Source organism: Alexandromys fortis, unplaced genomic scaffold (genome assembly GCF_014885135.2).
Source record: "Alexandromys fortis isolate MF-2015 unplaced genomic scaffold, M_Fortis_MF-2015_v1.1 scaffold_416, whole genome shotgun sequence".
Lineage (NCBI taxonomy): Eukaryota > Metazoa > Chordata > Mammalia > Rodentia > Cricetidae > Alexandromys > Alexandromys fortis.
This window is the reverse complement of record NW_026068294.1, coordinates 18976-38720: the sequence shown is the minus strand read 5'-3', so window position 1 is coordinate 38720 and position 19745 is coordinate 18976. Positions and strand designations below refer to the sequence as shown.

The following is a 19745-nucleotide window of genomic DNA, read 5'->3' as shown; positions in this document are numbered from 1 at the left end:
ATTCATCGATTCTTAATCCAATTGCTTTTCCCACTAGAACTTTTCCACCAAAATAAAAGCCCTGAATGTCTTGAGAAATTGGCACTTTTGTTCCCAAATAATGTTCAAAGTCCACAAATAATTTGCTATCATAATTTTTCCCTGCCTTCCAAACAAGACAGTCATATTTTAGAATTTTTTCCTACTTAAAAAAAAATTGTTCCTTTACATCTTGCAGGTAACCTCTCAAGGCCCCCTGCAGACCAGGCTCTTCAGCTTTTTGGGGGCAAAACTACATTTCCCAGAAGCCATTTCGTCTGCAGAGCGCGCCCTTTCCGCCACAGGGGGCCTTGGGAAACCAGAGGACGCTGCAGAGAGCTTCCTGGCAAGAGGGCCCACGGACGAGGCTACCTGACCCGTGCACCCCGAAATGGCTCGGAGGCAGGACGAGGCGCGGGTGGGCGCGCCCCTGAGGGCGGAAGGCCGGCCGGACGCGGAGGTCAAGCTCATTCTGTACCACTGGACCCACTCCTTCAGCTCTCAAAAGGTAACGGCCAGGAGCCGCGGGCCGCGCTCGGGTTCAGCACCGGGACAGCTCCCTCGGCGTGGCGCAGGCCCTGACCCCGGGTGCCTGCCCTGCTGGGGTGCACTAAGTGTGGACCCCAGGAGGATGAAGAGAGTGAGGCAGGCACTGTCATTCAGGAAGCGCCACTGAGAAGTATCACATTCACCCTAGAGGTTTTGCCCACTTGAGCTCTGGACCCTGGAGAGTGAGGCAGGAAAAAGTGCCTCCTTGCAACGCTTTGAGCTACTTTCCTTCTGTAAAAAGAAATAAATATTGTATATATATATATATATATATCATATATCTATGTGTGTGTATATATGATATATATATATACACTGTATATCATAATATAATATTACACACAGAGATAGAGAGAGAGAGAGAGAGAGAGAGAGAGAGAGAGAGAGAGAGATTGAGACAGGATCTCTTGAACAACTTGGAACTTGTTATGTAGACCAAGATGTCTTCAAATCTGTGGCAACCTTTCACCTTGGCTCCTCTACTGTTGGGATTGCAGGTTTTTTTTTTTGTTGTTGTTGTTTTGTTTTGTATTTTTTTTGTTTTTGTTTTTGTTTTTCAAGACTGGGTTTCTCTGTGTATCTTTGGAGCCTGTCCTGGAACTAGCTCTAGTAGACCAGGCTGGCCTCGAACTCACAGAGATCTTCCTGCCTCTGCCTCCCCAGTGCTGGGATTAAAAGTGTGTACCGCCACTGCCTTGCTCTTTGCTTAAAAAAAAAATAAAGAAACCAGGTATTTAGCTTAGAGACAGAATCCTTGCTTATTAAGCTCAAGGCCCTGGGTTGGCAGTCTTTAGCATCAGAAGAGAGAAAACAACAAAATCATGTAAAGACACTGCTCCACCCCAAGGGAATGAAACTGCTTTGATTTTCCCGTGCTTGCATTCTTTAACAAAGGTCCAAACATATGTTTGTACTTAAGGTGGTCCTTTATGGTTTCCCCTGTGCTGGAGTTACAGGCCTGCCCTTGTCAACCAGCCAACGTGGTGCTGGGACTCAAACTTGGGTTATCTGCAAGAGCTATACGCACCTGGCTGTCTCTCCAGCCCTCTATTTCAAGGCTTTTGTCTGGGGGAGGATACACAGTTTGGTTTAAGGCACAAGGACCACTGTGGCGATGGAGAGAGAGAGTGGTTGTAAGGAAGACAGAGTCATTTACTTCCCACCTTTCCTTCTATAACCTATAGCAGTAAGTTGCCAAGGTGCCGCTCATCTTCTTCCAGCAACAGGCGTCAGTAAATGAACATTTGCAATGCTGCTAGCTCGGGAAGCCAACCGAGGTGGTGTAGCTGATTCCAGAGAAGACGTTTTAACTGAGAACAGTAGTAACCCCTGTGAACTCTTCCAGGTGCGCTTGGTAATTGCTGAAAAGGCACTGAAGTGCGAGGAACACGATGTAAGTCTGCCCCTGAGTGAACACAATGAGCCTTGGTTTATGCGTTTGAACTCAACTGGAGAAGTGCCTGTCCTTATCCACGGGGAAAACATAATTTGTGAGGCCACTCAGATCATTGATTATCTTGAACAGACTTTCCTGGATGGTAATGTTAAGGCTCTTTGTGATTTCTTAGCTTTGTTTTCAACATATGCCCTTCCCTGTTTCCCTTCTCTCTTCCTCCCTCTCCCTCTCTTTGATGGTGGTGGTTTAGTGACTTAACAACCTTTTCCATTTCCATAAGCACACAAATATACGCCTATACCAATTTCAGATAAGCCAGTGCAAATGTTAATGACAAAACTCTCAAATTCAATTGCAGAAAACTGCAGGTGTGTGGTTCTGGTAATGATAATTTATTAGCCTTAAAGTCAAGTAAAATTCATGATGTTGATTCTTAGTATATATTGTGAAAATCAACTTAATTTTAAAAATAAGAGAAAGAAAGGACTAAACAGTAGAGAAGGGGGAATGGATTGATACTACGCTAGGTTCTTTGTTCTAGTTACTTCTGCATTGTTTGAATTTTTATCATTTATAAGGAATTATAGGGCTTAAATATGTATAATGTTTTAATAATGATCACTTATGACAGCTTACATGTCAGGCATTTTATATTTCAATTTTAGTCAGTTGTCAAGCCTCAGAAACAGGTGCAGAATCCAAAAGAAGTGTAGAGACAAGTCATTCCCATTTTGCATGTGAGGAAAGAGAAATAGAGGGTTTGCCTAAGGAAATGTAACCATTTTATGGCAGGGTCTTTGGTCTTCAAAGTCTTCAGCTGGCACTATTTCCTGGCTCCTTTGCCATATACGAATGTTTCTGCTTGTTTCTAAGGACAGCCCTTTCAGGTCAACTGTAGCTTAGTGACAAGGCTATGCTGACCGCAGACATGGCTGACCATGGGCAGAACTGAGAGCAGAGCCTAAGGCTTCAGACTTTCCCTTCGGTTCTGTTCCAGACAGCAATCTACAGGCTATCCAGCTGCTTGCTTGCTGCTCTGCTGATGCTAACTGAGCAGTTAAGGTCAGCATATGACCCCAAATTAAGGAAGGAAGTTAATGAACCAAAAGCTGTCTAAGGTCCCTAGAAGGAAAATGGCTATTAGACCTAATAGGGGAACTAGATTAGAGACTCATAATCTTATCTGAGTGTAGCGGTGCCGTCATTCTTAATGTAAGTGCTGATTACCCAGGACTCTACCAGAGGTTTTAACTAAAGGTGGCCTTGGCCAAATGGTACGCAGAACTGTTTGCCTTTCACTGTCACTGGCTATCCCTATATGTTTAGATGCTGGGCACTGTGCTGAAAATGGAGAATAATTGATTTAAGAAACATTTTCACATTCTTGAGCTTCTTGGAAATGGATAAGAGTATTAATAATTTGTTTTTCTTAAAGAACTGACTAGAACAATAGAAACAAAACAAAAATAATTGTGTAAGAATTCTATTTTAAATGACCAAAACTTTAAAAAGGTATCTTATTTTTCATGTACTATATGCAATATATAAAACCATAAGTTACATGTATTATATAACATTATCATATATATCACCTATATTATATAACACATGAAAATAATATTTAGATCTTGCTTGAACTAATGCAATTTGCATCATCATTATTTCAGGTTTCTTCACATTTGCTTCTTCTTTTCGTTATCTCATTTGAAATAATGCTTTACAGTAAATGTTAATTATCATTGGTTTCTGAAATTTTTCTCTAGATTTTGCTTTTTATATACTAGTAAAGCTGAAATATATTCTGACTTTTGCTAAATCACAGCCAAATAGATTTTGTTGGCTTGTTTTTGAAGTAAACTTTAAGTTCAGGTTGGTCTCAGATTCGGTATGTGGAATTAACTATTTCTTTTAACAATTTTGTTGACTTAGATAAAACACTGACCAAATGATAGGGTGGAACTGTGGGAAGCATGAGATTTAATTCTGGTTGAGCTTCTCTGGTGAGGAAGCCATCATCGGCCTCACTAACTTGTTGAATGTTTCTTTGTAACTGTTGGACGAGATGATGGACTGCTGTCCTTGTAAGACAAGACCAACCCAACTGACTCCTCATGTTCTTCTTTCCCAGAAGAATAGTTACCTAACTGGGGAAGATTAGAAAAGATTCAGACTCCTATAGTTGAAGCAGATATGATGACATCCAGACCAGTTTGCAGGTCAAGGCAGATAGAAGAATTTACCTCAGGATATAGAGATTTAAATCAACAGCAACCATAAGCATTGCAGCAGTTACAATCCAGACAGTTAGCATTCATCACTAAGAACTCGGGGGAACAGGAAAAGAGCCATCCCATTCGTCAAAGAACAGAACAGAGAACAGCCAACCTTGTCAAAGTCTGTTCCATCACTAGCAACATGGGCATCATCTGATAGGTTATTTACAGTGCAGAGTTTTAGATCATCTAGCAAAGTTAGAATCTTGTTTGACCAGAGCCCCAAGTGAAATATATGTGCATTACGACTTTAGACTAATGCTAAAATTACTATGTTATGCTCAAAGCAGTCTACAAATTACTCTATCTGGCAAACTTTTAGATTGGATTTCCAACTTATTTTCTTTTTCATATTTTCCAATTTGCAAAACTTATTTCCTTGGAAGGAGGAAAGGGTGAACTACGAGTTGGCTAGTCCTGTTTATCTCTGCAAGCGATAGCATTGCTGTGATTAAAAAAAAAAAAACCTTTAAATTCTCAGATTTTATATCTGTCAGTAAAAGGAACTAATTTAAGTTTTACATTGTTGGAAAATGTTAGAAATACCTGTTAAAATGTGCCTGGAGTGTTCAAACCATGGCTTGAAATAGAATGTATTGTAATTCAAGTAGAGCATTTGAGATTATATAATGTTTCTATGGAATAAAGACACAAATATGACTAGAGAATGGTAAAACATGTCTGCAGATGAATTAATTACCACACAGAAGACTATTGATGCACAGATTTATTATACCAAATTAACCTTCCATCTCTTATTTTACTTATTAACATTTGGATTACGTTTAAATCACTGTAAGAGCTATGAGGTCAGAGACTGTCTTATTAAGAGCTGTGCCCTTATGCTTTCTGCAAGTAGATACTCCATAATAGATATTTAATAAATAATATTGAGTGGATAAAATGAATGAGTTATCGAAATACCTATAGCGTGAATAGGGCTTCTTAGTAGTGTTTTATTGATTGATCAACTCATGGCTTCGTGCCTGCCAGGCAAGTGTTCTGTCCCTAAGCTGTGCCGTCAGTCCCCGGTGGTGTTTCTTTAAGCTTGATTTTCTTGATTTGAGTTAAAGAAATGGTTTCATATTTATGAATGATGGAAGAGCTAAGATCATTAGAATAATAGCTATCTTATGAAATGCTTATTGTGGAATAGGAATAAACCAGAAACTAAGATAAAGTTTAATAAGACAAATGTAACACATGAATTTTGGTTTTAAAATTTAGCTACAATTAGAATGGGTAAGAGACCTGATGGTTAGTAAGTTGCCAGGCTAGAGTGGTCTCGGGCTGTTTTTAAAAGTGTTGGTTCTATCCAGATGCACAAACCGCAGTGCTCTACATCCAAAGGTGGTCTTAATATTTGCTGTTTTGTTGCTCTACAGATGGAATTTAGAGGAATGGTAGCATGATAATTAGTATGGTTCTATGAAGTGTATCATTTTTCATGGTTATAATAGGATCCCTTTAGGTATAGTTATTAACTAAAGGCCAGATTAGTGAACTGGTGTCTTTGCTGTTGGTTGCTATCCTTTGTTAGCTAGTCATTGAGGGTTATCCTCATATAGCATTTGCTCAATCATTTTGTATATCCGTACTCAGATATTTGCATCCCGTGCCTTTGAGATACCTATTCAATAATTGGCAGTTGTACAGGAGAATTTGAGTCAGGGAACTTTTTAGAAGTCTTAACCTAAAATAGTTATCTAAGCTGGATAATAGTAGACTTGACTATTATTTCTATTATTACTTTTGAAAGCAGGTTCATGGAGATATGAGTGATATTCCCAAGGGCAAGACTTTGGTTAAGGAGGAATTTCTCTGTAATCATTACTCATCTTAGGACTGGCTGAGAGCGCTCTCTGCATCCATTCTTGCAGGACCATTTAGCAGGCATTAATTAGGGGCAACTCTTGGGATATTCAGAGATAGTTCAGAGGCCTCAAGTCTTTAGAAACTTGTTAGTCTCCAAAGATATTTTCTATCTCTCAGTTTAAAAAGAATCTGTCCTTAGCATATGCCTATACTGTTGCTATTTAATTTCATAGAATGTTTTGTGTACATGGTGTATTTTTCAATCAGGTATATAATGAAGAAAATTATATTACATGAACCTATTAATTAAGCTAGGTGAGATATGACAGTGAACAAGTACAGGAATGGGGGATAGGACAAGGTGAATGAACATACTAATGTTAAAATTGAACTATTTCTTGTAATAACCTAAATCTTTCAGCAAAATTTAATTTGTCTGCTAGGTAAAAATTTAATGAATAGGCAAAAAACCCCCAAAAATTTCATTAAATAAGTAGAAAATACTAGAATATATGATATTTATTATTGCTAATTATCTCACTGGTTAACCCAGAATCCTGCATGTTGTATGGTGTTTTAATAATTTGATATATAACAGTTATTTGAAAGTCATGTCTTGTGTCTTATGTCTATCATTTAACATATTGTTAAAAAGTAAGATTTGAGCCAGGTGACGCTGGCACACACCTTTAATCCCAGCACTTAGAAGGCAGAGACAGGCGGATGTTTGTGAGTTTGAGGCCAGCTTTGCTGTCTGCAAAGCAAGTTTCAGGACAGGCTCCAAAAAGCTACAGAGAAACCCTGCCTCAAAAAATAAAAAAAAGTAGGATTTGCTTTGAAATTAAATTAAAGTGCAACATTAAAAGAATATCAACTTGAAGCTATCATTTTATTCTATTTAAAACAATTTATAGATTTATTTATTTTATTTTATATGTTTGAGTGTTTCAGGTACGTGGGATTTGATCCAGGGCCTGGTAAATGACTAGTATAAATTCTTACGGAGTCATACCTCCAGCTCCTACTCACTGCTTGTCAAGTCACTAAACTTGGCTTTCCTTATTGCAACCGTATTCCCAATGCTTGCACCTCACCTGCTTTTAAAAACTACCCTGGCTGCCTTTTCTGACCCATGTGCTTTATATTATTCACACTCTTGATGGAGGCAGAACACCAAGAAAAACCTTTTTTTTTTCTTGGTCATCCTTATTATGACACTCTATGGGATAGTTAGAAAGTAAAGTAAGATGAGATTGAAAGGGAGGACTTACATAATTCAAGAGAAAAGCAATTGCCTTGTGCTTCTCACCACGTAGCCCACACTGGCCTAGAACTCACGATCCTCCTGGATTAGCCTTTCAAGTTCTGGGAATACAGACATGTGCCTGGACTTGATTGTCTTTTGAAAAAGTTTCCAGAGGCTGTGAATGCTGTATGCCTTGGAGGTGACCTATGCAACACTGGCCAGGGCACCCGTGAAGTACTTAGGGAAAGAAAGGGAGCTGGGAAGAGGATGTGGGTGCAGCGGGCATCTTCTTTTGTGCCCGACAAAGAGCTTCAGCAGATAGCGGTATCAGTGGGGCACAGGGTTGAATAGAAGAATGCTCACGCAGCAAGCATTTTTTTTCTCCTTTGAAGAAGTCAGCTTGAGCCAGATGGCTCATACCCAGAAAAATTCCATGTTACTATTCTTCCTCCCTCTCACCTTTCTGGGAAGGAAGTGCTATGTTCTTTTGGAGAAAGCTCCAGGGCCTGGCACTAAAAAGTAGCCTGACCTGGGAGCCAGGATCCCAAACTGGTCATTTGGGAAGCATTCAAAAACGCACTGTTTATGGTTATAACCTGAGGCTCCTGGACTGCTAATGCAGTGAGTGCTGCTTCAGGCTTTTGTGTCCCTCTCTCTCTCTCTCTCTCTCTCTCTCTCTCTCTCTCTCTCTCTCTCTCTCTCTCTCTCTCTCGAGCAGTTTTTAAAAAGAATTTTTAATTTTTTTATTCATTTTATACACCAACGTACAGTTCCCCCTCCCTACCCTCATCTTGCGTTCCCCATCTCCCCCCAATCTCAGAAAGGGCAAGGCTTCCCGTGGGGAGTCAACAAAGCCTTTAAGTTGAGGCAGGACCAAACCCCTCTCCTCTGCATCAAGGCCAAGCAAGGCATTCCTCAATAGGGAATGGGCTCCAAAAAGCTAGAGCTTTGGTTTACATGGGTCAATATTTACTATTTAGAGATGAACCAGGAAAGTTTAAAGTCCTAGAACACTCGAGTGTCAGAGCTATCACTATTCCACTAGCTCGGCGACAGAGCCCGTGTGTTTATGTGGCCTCTGGAAAGCTCTGTTGCTACTGCAGGGGTAACAAGAGTGAAAGGCCATTGGCAACATGGTGTTGCTGTAGAAAGTCTAGAATTAGTGCATTCCCTAAAGTGTCTTAGGGAAGCCTGTAGATCATCAATTCACACGTTAAGAACTAAGTCTTTGGACCATGAGTAGAAGGGGAATTGAGATCTTAGATGGCTGTAAAAATGTCTTTAATTTTGCTTACTTCCTTTTTTGTGTTCATTAAAAATATTTTTTTTAAAAATTTATTTTACTTTTTTAAAAAAGAAAACAAACTATCTTTTAATTTTAGATATGAATCCCAGTTCCCACTTCCTCCCCTCTTCCCATTCCCTTCTCTTACCCTCCACCCCATCCCCCATACACTCCTCAGAAAGGGTAAGGTACAATGCTTTGGGGAAGCTCCAAGGCCCTCCCTACTATATCTAGAGCAAGGTATTCATCCAAAGAGAATAGGTTCCCAAAAAAGCCAGTACCAACTTTCTCCACCATGTGGATATGACTCAGTGTGGCATCTCCATCTATGAACCAGGAAGTAGTCTCTCTTCAGATTCTAGACTCACTAACAGCTTGATCTTAGATTGTCAGCCTCCCTCCAGATTTGTGAAGAACATATTTCTGTTGTTTATGTGGCACATAGTATATGGCTGCCAGAGGCCCCTCAGTCTGCCCCAGCCATACAACTGTCACCCACATTCGGAGGGTCTAGTTTGGACCTATGCTGGTTCCTTCATGTCTGGCTGGAGGAGTCTATCATTCTTTTATTATCAATGCAGATAATCCAAAACAGTCAGGAATGTAGTGACTCTGTTACCAATAGAAATCACAGATATATTCCTAGCATATTAAATTATTATAGATATCGTGATACTTTTAAATTATGAAGGTTATCAGAGCTGATGCTGAATGTTAATAATGTTAAAGAAGTATATATGTTAGTGTTTTACAAATTAGTATTATTTTGTTCATCTTATGTTTTATGCACCTGAGGACATTATTATTTTGAGACAAGGGCAGTGTCACATACAAGGGTGAGAGCACCTCAGCATTTCAAAGCTTCTGGTTTATTGTCCTCATGGAAGTGGATTTGTTGGAGAACTGGTAATATTGCTGAGGTTCTGAAAAGTCTGCATAAGGGGCTAATTAAGGCATCTAGTGTGGAGAGGCTGGAAGTGGTATAGGCTGATTCCCTGTCTTGTCTTTACACGGGGTCTATAATGAAGTGTGTGGGAAATGTGATTCATGCTTTGCCATTATTCCAAGGCAGCCTTTAACGTTGTACTGTCTATCTGTACATCAAACACTTGCCTACATGCTTTTTTCTTAGAGTCAGAAATTGCCCTCTGGATCCTGAGCTAGGAAATGAGAGGATAAAGACTATCCAGGCTCTCCCTTGCACTAGTGGTGATAAGCTAGTTGGCATTTTCCAGAACTGTTTGAGAGGCAGATTAGGAAATAATTCTGAAGGGATTTAGCCCTGACTTTTGTGTTTTATTCTTCAGTTTTTTTCTATGTGGATACTCTTTGAAACACATCTTCTTAGAAGATATGATGATGTAATAAGATATGATCATTGTATTAGTGGTCAGGTGATATTGTTTTTCTTCTGCCTTTAATAGCTGTGGGATCCTGGGCTAACTTTCCAGTATCCATATCCTTGTGTTTGTAATACCTACCACAGAATTTCCCCAGTACAACTGGGGTGTAACTGGGAACTTGGGGTGTAACAGCTTACTATAATTAATCGTGTACTGACAATGTGCCAAGGATGTATTAGGCTTTAGGGTTTTGTCAGAGAATGATATGTGATCCCAGATCATAAGAGGTTTACAATCTAGATTTTCACCAGCAAGTGAAGATTAGGCAGAATACATTTGTCAGGAGTAAATTGCTAACAATCTAGGGAAAGTGAAAATGGAGTTTTTGAGCAAAAGCCTTTCCTACTTTATATAGATTGTTATTTCATAGCCATTTAGTATCAGTGGGGCCACTTTGGGTGTTAGTTGACACTAACTTATAGGAAAGAGTGGTCCTTGGTGATCTTCTTGTAATAAACAGGAATTCACTTACACTTTACTGAAGTCTTAAACTTGTACAGTTGAAGACATATACCATAGTTCCTTGTCCTGAAGATATTCATAAAGTGAAAGGATAAATTATATAAAAAGTGGTAGGGGATATACCAGAGTACATTCTGTGTTTGGGTGTCAGAGGTCAGGGCATGCTTCATGAGGAAGTGATGCACTTGAGGGTTGATCAGGAATCTACAAGGTGGAGACATGAGAGGATGCTAGCCAGCCACGGTTTGGAATCTGACCTGGTGCCCCAGGCTCTTTCAGATGTTGACTATCTGGGCTGTAAAGACCTCATTTTGAGAATGTGCAGCCACAGTGAGATGCTAATGATGAGGCATTAGGGTTCTTGTTTTAGGATGTAGTGTCTTATTTGTAGCGTTCCCTCCAGTGTTTGCATTTATATTTTCGATGTGTATTTTAGAAAGAACACCCAGGTTAATGCCTGATAAAGGAAGCATGTATTACCCACGGGTGCAGCATTACCGAGAACTTCTTGACTCCTTGCCAATGGATGCTTACACACATGGCTGCATTTTACATCCGGAACTCACTGTGGATTCCATGATCCCAGCTTATGCAACCACAAGGATTCGCAGTATGTAAAACATCTTATAAGCTGGGGGTTGATTCTGCCTGAAGCTTCTTATCATTTTAAGACTTGACATATCTTCCAGTCACTGAGAGAAGACTGGGAAATAGGATGGTCGTTTGTTTCATGGACGTTCCTCAGCCATCTCACTACATATAGTATCTATTAGGCCTAATTTGTTTGTGTTTGGAAAAAAATTAGAAAAATGACTGATAGAAAGGTAGAGAATGTTCTCAACATGTTCTCAAACATATTGACTGGTAGTCAGAATGGCTGGCACCTTCTTGGGGGTATGGGCAATTGGGCTCAATTTCTGGTCCTTCATTGTCTCATGATGGGAGAAAGCTGGATTAGAAGCCATCTAGCCATCACCTCTGCACTCAGTGACTGGAGATTTTGGGGGATTTGAGGAATCCTTCCTACTTCCTGTCAGGAGGATCTATGGGGTCAGTGTGTTAGATGTGGAGCAGAAGAAGGTGTATTCTGCAGTGTAGTTGGCTATGGTTAGATAGGACAGAGGTTGCACTGGTCATAATCACGAGGTTTGGAGACACTCAATCCCGTATCTTCTAAACCCAGAATCCATGATTTTCTCTTACGTGATGTCACCTTGTTGTTTTATTACTTTTTTCTCCTTCCTTTTTGATACCCTTTCTTCTCCCATCTTTTTTTCCTTTGTCTTTTTTGTCTCTTCTCCCCTCCCCTATTCTCTCCCTTCTTTTCTCACCTGCCATCTCCCCTCTCCTCTCTTGCCTTGTATTTTCTTCACTTCCTAAGTATTTATAATGTGATTTGAAACAGAACCTCTGACTGCAACCTTATCACTTTAGTTAACATTATTTTCAAAACAAGGTTTTCCCTTCCTGTCATCAGAGAAAGTGGAAGAACTGGAAAGGTAAGGCAGTCCAGTGGCATCGTGCACAGAAGTGTCCAGCCTTGCTGTAGCTGCCCACAGAAGATGCTCAGGCAGTCGTCAGACTGTGTGTTAGGTATCTTCTAGCTACATTTTAAATGGGGAAACAGAGCCACACAAAGTATGTCCAAGATAGCAGCAGGCTACCAGTCACAAAGCTCATACTCTCATCAAGGTGTGTCCCCAGTCCTCCCTATGTCTGTGACAGGAGGGGAAAGGCTTTTTCATTTCAAACATGTTTTTATTATCAGGCCAGATTGGTAACACAGAGTCTGAACTGAAGAAACTTGCTGAAGAAAACCCTGACTTACAAGAGGCATACATTGCCAAACAAAAGCGACTTAAGGTAAGTGACTAGGCTGGCTATACTTCACACCAGTTTATTCTCTCTGGGAAAAAAGCGTGTTGTTTCTAGACTGTTTACTATTGTAAATCATTGGTGCATGTGATACCTTTGGCCTGTGCTATGCTTTTGAAAGACTTCTGAATCAATGTAGCAGCACATGAGCCCTGAGGATCAATGAGTTCCAAGCCAGCCTGGGCTACAAAGTGAGATACTTCCAAACAAAAGCAAACTTCCAAGGAAGGAAAAGAAGAATTTTTTATTATATATTTGATATTCAGACCCAGTGATAGTTATCTGACCAGCAGATACTGAGCATGCTGGTTGCCATGGAAGGTGACGAATTAGCATAAGTTCCAGTTAACATAATATAGGAATCTCTCATAATGGGTAGTTAGCAGCTTTAAGGCTTCCATGTGTTAGCTGACTTGTCTGACCATCATAAGGAGCATCAGCAATAGCCTTTCACTTTCTATTGGTTCTTTGCGCATGCCCAGACAACACATGTTATCACATGTAGCAAATGATACTTCCAACTCTCCCTCAACTTCTTCCTTTATCCTCTCTTAGCTGAGTAGGCTCAGAGTACATGCTTCAATAGTTACTTTTCTTACCTTCAAAAATCACATTTAGACTTCTGTTATACTCTTCCTTTACCCTTTGTGTGTGTGTGTGTGTGTGTGTGTGTGTGTATACGTGTGCGTGTGTGTATGTGTGCATGCATTTCTGCATGTAGAGGCTGGAGGGGAGCATTAGGACCTTCTCCCCATTATTTTTGAGACAAGATCTCCTACTGACTTGGGACTCACTGATTAGGCTAGGCAAGGTGGACAGTAAGGTCCAGGGATGTGTCTGTCTCTGCTTCCCCAAGATGGGGTTAAAAAGGTGTGCCAACACTCCTAACTTTTGAACAACAGATCCTGGAACTCAAATTCTGGTCATCACACTCTCAAGACAAGCAGTTTATAGACTGAGCTACCTCCTGCTCTTTTATTGACTCTCTCATTAGTCCCCTAAGATTTACCAACTTCTATTCTCGAGTTGAGTTCTAGAGGAGGATTTTTGTGTTTCTCATGTTGCTTGTCCTTACTGGTTAGCTGGAGTTGCCAGTCCGAGCTAGGTCTGCTCCCTGAGATGATCTCATAGCTGGAGCAGTTCCTCATTTGCTCTGGCTCTACAAAGTTATCCTATATCTCCCCATTGTCTAAAATGAACAGGTTTTAATTCTAAAAATTCTAAAAATATATATATACAAATCTACTTTGTGCTATATGGTTTTGTTGCTGTTACTAGTAGGCATAAATAGTTTCTTTTTGGTTTGTTAATTAGTCGAAGCTCCTTGATCATGACAATGTCAAGTACTTGAAGAAAATTCTTGATGAGTTGGAGAAGGTCTTGGACCAGGTGGAAACTGAGTTACAAAGGAGAAATGAAGAAACTCCGGGTAGGTTCTCATTGGCTTTGTTTTTACTGAAACACTAGAGACATTTGTAGGAACATTCTTAAACCGCAGTAAACATGTTCTGTAATCTGTTCCTGTGGTTGTTGCTTCTCACAGGCTGGTTTAAATATGTTATTTTACTCAGAACTCTACTGTCTGATTGTAATCCAGTCTGTATCAATGAGAATTATGACTCAGGAATGGTGTTTGCACCTTTTGAAGGATGTTTGGAGGGTGCCTACTTACCCAGCTCCACAAGTCAGCAATTATAGTAGTCTGGTTGGATAACCTGAGAAATTGCGTGACTGCCCATTCTGGGTTTTGCTTCAGCTGGGGAGATAGCTTGAATCTGAGGAGTGAAGGAGGAGTGAGCAAGTGAGTATCTAGTGGGCTACTGAACATCGATAGATTGCGTCTGTGCGCGTCAGTGGTCAGCCATTTTCCATGCTTATACGGGGGCCATTTGTGCATCTTACCTGGACCGTTGAAGACGCTGTTACCTGCGACTTCTTTCACAACAGGGACACAGCTGGGTTTGATAGCTCCTCATCTGTCATCCCAGTATTTATGACGCTGAGGCAGAGGCATTGCTAGCAGTTTAAGGCCTTCAAAGGCTAGAGAGTAATCCCTTGTCTTAAACAAAAACAACAAAACAAAACAAAAAAAACCCCAAAAAACAACAAGAAACAAAAAAAGAAATAAGTAAAAAGAATGACTCCTTTCTACTTCAAGGAAATGTGTCTATCCTGTCTTTGCGAAGCTTGAGTGGTTTCAGGAGCCACTGAGGATGCCATAGTCCATGGATGGTCATGTTCTTTATATAAAATGACTTCGTATTTGCATGACCTATATACTTGAAGTTATTCTTGATTACTTTGAATATGTAATATAATGTGAAGGGCATGCAAATAGCTTTATACTGTGTTGTATAAGGGATAATAACAAGAAAGAAAGCTTGCTTAGTAAAATGTAGCGTTCTTAAGCATTTTTGATCCTGTGGATGCAGTTATTGGCATGGAAGGTGCATTGTAGACAGGAGTAGTGGCCTCTTAATGAGGTTTTAAATATAGCTTTATAAATTGTTCTAAAGCACTCTGGTTGATTTCCTAAGCCAGAGGGAAATATCAGTCTGTCGATTCCTCTAGATTGCAGGCACTTACCATCTGAGCCATTTATAAAATGAAACAAAGTCCTCAAGCTTGAGTAGTCCACATTTACCGAGGGACTTTTGTGACAGACAGATGTCAAACAAGGTTCTGTTAGTTTGGGATAAATCTGCATGGCTCTGATGGTCAAGACAACATGTGGTCATCTTTTCCCTTAGGGCTAAAGCTGCAAATGGGAGCTGAGGTCTGTGGGTGTGGAGCCTGTCCCTAATCCTTAATTCCTTTTCTCTGATTAGAAGAGGGTCACCAGCCTTGGCTCTGTGGAGAATCCTTTACCCTGGCAGATGTCTCGCTGGCTGTCACATTGCATCGACTGAAGTTCCTGGGCTTTGCAAGGAGAAACTGGGGAAATGGAAAGAGACCGAACTTGGAAACCTATTATGAGCGTGTCTTGAAAAGAAAAACATTTAACAAGGTTTTAGGACATGTCAACAATATATTAATCTCTGCCGTGCTGCCAACAGCATTCCGGGTGGCCAAGAAAAGGGCCCCAAAAGTTCTTGGCACCACCCTTGTGGTTGGTTTGCTTGCAGGAATGGGATATTTTGCATTTATGCTTTTCAGAAGGAGACTTGGCAGCATGATATTAGCTCTTAGACCCAGACCAAATTATTTCTAGGTTTGTTAGGCTCTGAGGGAGCAACTCATCCAACCATTCCACTAGACCTTTATCCACTCTTCCGGACCCAGGGAAGACTTACCCTGGGTAACCAGTAGAAAGCATACTTTACATTACTCTTCAGTGAGTTCCTGTGGGGAAAGTCTTTCTTTCTCCCTTGCTTCCTTCCTTCCTTTCCTTTTTCTTTTATGAGATGATCTATTACTCATCTATCCATAAAGCAAGCGTGTGAAAGGTCAAAATATGTAAACACTGACAGGTGGGGAGCAGACCTTTAACGGAAATTGTCAGTTGATGCGCTCAGCTATTTTTTGAGTGGTTGTAATTAAGAGCAGACAATAATAACCACTGACGTTCATAGTGCTTCACCTGAGATTGGCTACTGTTCTGAGAGTTGAGCAGTTACAAGGTCCTCCCCTGGACCTCAAAAGTCTTTGTTACACTAGACAGGGTTCAGACCCTAACATAGTATTGTTTCACCTTCCACTACCAACTTCAAGCATAAATTAGGGAGAAAATGGGAAAGGGAAAAAATGAGAGAATGAATTACATCTAAGATGGATCAGTAGACTGTGACTTCCACTGGCCTCCATTGCTGCTCATGGCTGCCTGTCTCCTTGGTAAACTTCGTGTATAGCTTCTTGTGGCCGTGCCCACTCCTTAACTGAAGACTCAGGAGGAGAGGTCTGGGAAGTTTTGGGGGATAGTATACTGGGGAGAACCCTACACATTACATACAAACACCTCGTTTGACCTTAATCACGAGCCACACATCTTGATTTGGTAAGATTAAGTAATTATGCACTTGAGGATGGGATGCCCATTGAAACATACATGTCTAGCACATGTATGAATATCTAAAGGGATAGTAAGGCGGTCCTCATGGTTCCCATGACCTTGTGAGGTATGGTCCTGTGGGCCCCTTTGTTTAGTCCTGGGAGCCTTGGCCTCTAAAGTCCTCTTGATACATGTAAGTAATATGTAGATGAATGTCTCAGGTAAAAATCATGGCTTATCACTGGTAGTGAATAATTTAATGAGAGCCAAATATGCCCATTTTTATTTGGGATACACAAATTTTTTGGCCAGGCTTTGTGTTTTTTAAATGCTTATTAACAAAGCCTTAAAGAAAAAGAGGAGAGTCTAGCATTAGATGTTGACAGCTGATCTGAGGGAGATGAAATATACAGCTAGTGATGCCTATCCGTACCCATCATGTATGTTCAAGTAATTGGGGCATATCCCATCCTGTTTGGAAGAAGCAGTTCTAGTGTGACCTAGGAGGAACCATGCTACTATAAGGAATGATTAGTGCTCAGGAAAAGCCTCCTATTGAAATAAGGAGGCAGTTTGTGTGGAGCTGACTGTCAAGGCCTTAGAAGCAGCTTTAGAAGTCTGACGGGAGGCTTGTCTAGAGACGGTGAGCTCAGATTCCAGTGACTAGTGAAAGCCTGTTTCGATGGCCTCAGGTGGGCTACGCATATGACCAAAGAATGTACTGACTTTTTCACTAATAGAAAAATGTCATGTCTCTTAAACAGTGACTTTCTGGTGGTAAAACAATTCTGTAATTCCATTCTGATTCTATAATTCATTTTGTAATCAAGATGTACTAGAAAAATAGAAAACGCTCACAAACTGGTTGTGCCCTGTTTATGAAAGCACCTATAGCACTCCAGTGTGAATTAAACTAAGTGATAATGGATATGCTTGCAGCACCTTTTTCTGCTGTTTCTATTTGCCCATGTTGCTTTGAACTTGCTTGTTGTAGGACATTGACGTCATTGTGTTTGTAAAAGAGCTGTAGAATTAATTGACCAGTAATTCAGAATTTCTTATGTCATTCTGCAGAAATAAAAAGTGAGGCACAAAGAAGGAGCAATGGAAATTTTGTAAAAAACAAAAACAAAGCAAATCTGCAAAGGGAATTTGCCTGTAAATGGATTGTTAAAGACTGGCTTTTCTTTTAGAACATGTCATTATGGAATCAGGAAATCAGTGGGAAATCTTTATAATTTTCTTATACAATCTATCTGGAGGCAGATGTGTACCAATGTGAAGTATCCCTTCAGTATTTTCTGGGTAGGTGTTCCTGTAGCGATAGCAGCATGGCCACTAGATGTCACTGTTTACCCAGCAGTCTAAGATTGTGTTCCAGTAGGCTCTGCACGTCTTAGGTTTCAAGAGAAGATAAACATTAATGACCTTAGTTTCTGAAGTGAGGGCATCTTCATCAAGATTATTCATCTGTGAAAAAGCTTGAGGCAAATGTAGTATTGATTTCTTATGCTTTGTGAGTGATGACAGTACGGTATGACGTCAAACTAAGGAGGTGCACAGCCGCTGTTCGCCAGAGAGGCGCTTTAATGCAGCCTCCTTTTCCGGGTCTTTGGTAACCGGCCAATGTGCTTCTCATGTGAACGCCACACTTAGAAAGTGCCAGAGGCACTAAAGAATCATCTATTTCTGTCTTAACACACATGCATACTATTTTTATTGTTACTGCAATTATATGCCTTTTTCATTCTCAAACTTGTGAACTGCTTGCTCAAGTTTTAATAATTATTGCTGTTGATGTCAAAGCTGTAGATGGTGTTGTTGACTGTCATGGGAAAATCAAGATATTATTCTGTCTGTAAGATCAATAAAACAATTTGAAAATAAATGCTTTCTGGAACACAAAGAACTAATTAAAATATTTTAAAATTACATATTTTCACTTAAAAATAAAAACATCTGGACTGGAGATGTTGCTCGGGGTGGAGCACTTGCCAACATTTCCCAGCACTGAAGAAGAAAGAAAACAAAAACTATTAGACAATTAGGTAATTAGAGGGAAATAAGCATCGCAGTTTTGAAGACCTTCAGTTATGGCGTGCTTTTCTTGTAAGTCACTGAGTCCATTTAATTATATAGATTAGGGGGCTGGAGAGATGGCTCAGTGGTTAAGAGCATTGCCTGCTCTTCCAAAGGTCCTGAGTTCAATTCCCAGCAACCACATGGTGGCTCACAACCATCTGTGATGAGGTCTGGTGCCCTCTTCTGGCCTTCAGGGTTACATGCAGAAAGAATATTGTATACATAATAAATAAATAAATAAATAAATTATGGCTAACTGAGTGACAGCCTGAAGAGTCATTGATCTTGGTTATTAAAGTAGATCTTTTGCAGCTGGGCACTTAGATTACATTCATGATGAACACGGAGTCTTTAGTAGGTTTCATGTATTGCTCTCAGGGTAATTTCGGTTTTTGATTGGGTATGGATTATGAATATACAAACTGGCACCTGCATTTCTAACCTCAGTAATCCTAGTTATTGTTGTAAATCGCAACTAGAAATTGAATGCAGTTTCAGTGTTACCCTGACCTAAGCAAATTAAGCAGAGATCTCATTGTTCCTTGCGTTCACAGACAAAGCAAAAGTCAATATCCAAGGAAAGCCGAGTGAAAGTGTGACTCATCTCAGAGAAGAATACCACATAAAACACAGAAGGCTAATTAATGCAATAGATATAGCGTTTAGACTTCAGCTGCATATTATCTATATCAAATGTCGGCTCACTTATTCTATCTGCACTACCATCAGAATGTCTTACTTCCCAAAGTCTTCCAGTGTTTTTAGTAGGTAAGGCAGTGGATTTGAAAGCATTTGAGAAAATGGAATAGAGTTCAAGGGTAGTAGTTTGTTTTAGTTATTTGTTAGGTTATAAAAGTGAAACAAGATGGAGAGGAAGAACTCACTGGAGTGCTGAGAAGACAGCACACCCAGGAACGATGTCTGCTTTGTCGTTGACATGAGCTGAAGCCGGATGCTGAGGATGGAGGACTGAAGAACAGCTAGGAAGGTAAAGGGGCTAAAGTAGATCAGATTCCTGCTAAGAGATGGCAAAGGCATGCGGGGCTGAGACAAAACACACACGATGGGCAGTGATGGACTCCTGTGCAGGAGAGGGATTGTCTCATCCACAGGTGTCCTGTCAGAAACCACATCGGGGAGCTTGTGTGTGCTTCATCTTTAGCCTTTACTCATCGCTCAAACCTCGGCTCCTCAATTTCAGCATTAGAGTGTTGTTAAGCTTGCAGTGCAACAAGTGAAAACCTGAAGTTGAAAGTGAAATACAATGTAAACTATTGGGTTTCCATGCTAAGGGAAAAGCCACATTATGCTCCAATCCCCAGTCAGTCATTTTGGGGGATGTGGTCATTGTGT

General features: G+C 40.3%; 1 protein-coding gene across 1 annotated transcript; it reads left to right on the top strand.

Annotated features, from left to right (window-relative positions):
- The first annotated feature begins 264 nt into the window (after positions 1-264).
- Positions 265-18549, top strand: Gdap1 (ganglioside induced differentiation associated protein 1). Its single transcript, XM_050132440.1, has 6 exons — positions 265-526; positions 1913-2105; positions 10884-11057; positions 12216-12310; positions 13637-13751; positions 15151-18549. The coding sequence occupies exons 1-6, from the start codon at positions 410-412 to the stop codon at positions 15531-15533; spliced, it is 1077 nt and encodes a 358-aa protein (XP_049988397.1). The 5' UTR covers positions 265-409; the 3' UTR covers positions 15534-18549.
- Positions 18550-19745: the final 1196 nt, after the last annotated feature.

What these genes read in the sequence shown, in the direction of transcription:
- Gdap1 (XM_050132440.1), top strand. Translation starts at nt 410, where the DNA reads ATGGCTCGGAGGCAGGACGAGGCGCGGGTGGGCGCGCCCCTGAGGGCG. An exon ending in ACTCCTTCAGCTCTCAAAAG is followed by an intron (nt 527 to 1,912) that starts GTAACGGCCAGG and finishes GAACTCTTCCAG; the next exon opens with GTGCGCTTGGTAATTGCTGA. An exon ending in TGAACAGACTTTCCTGGATG is followed by an intron (nt 2,106 to 10,883) that starts GTAATGTTAAGG and finishes TGTGTATTTTAG; the next exon opens with AAAGAACACCCAGGTTAATG.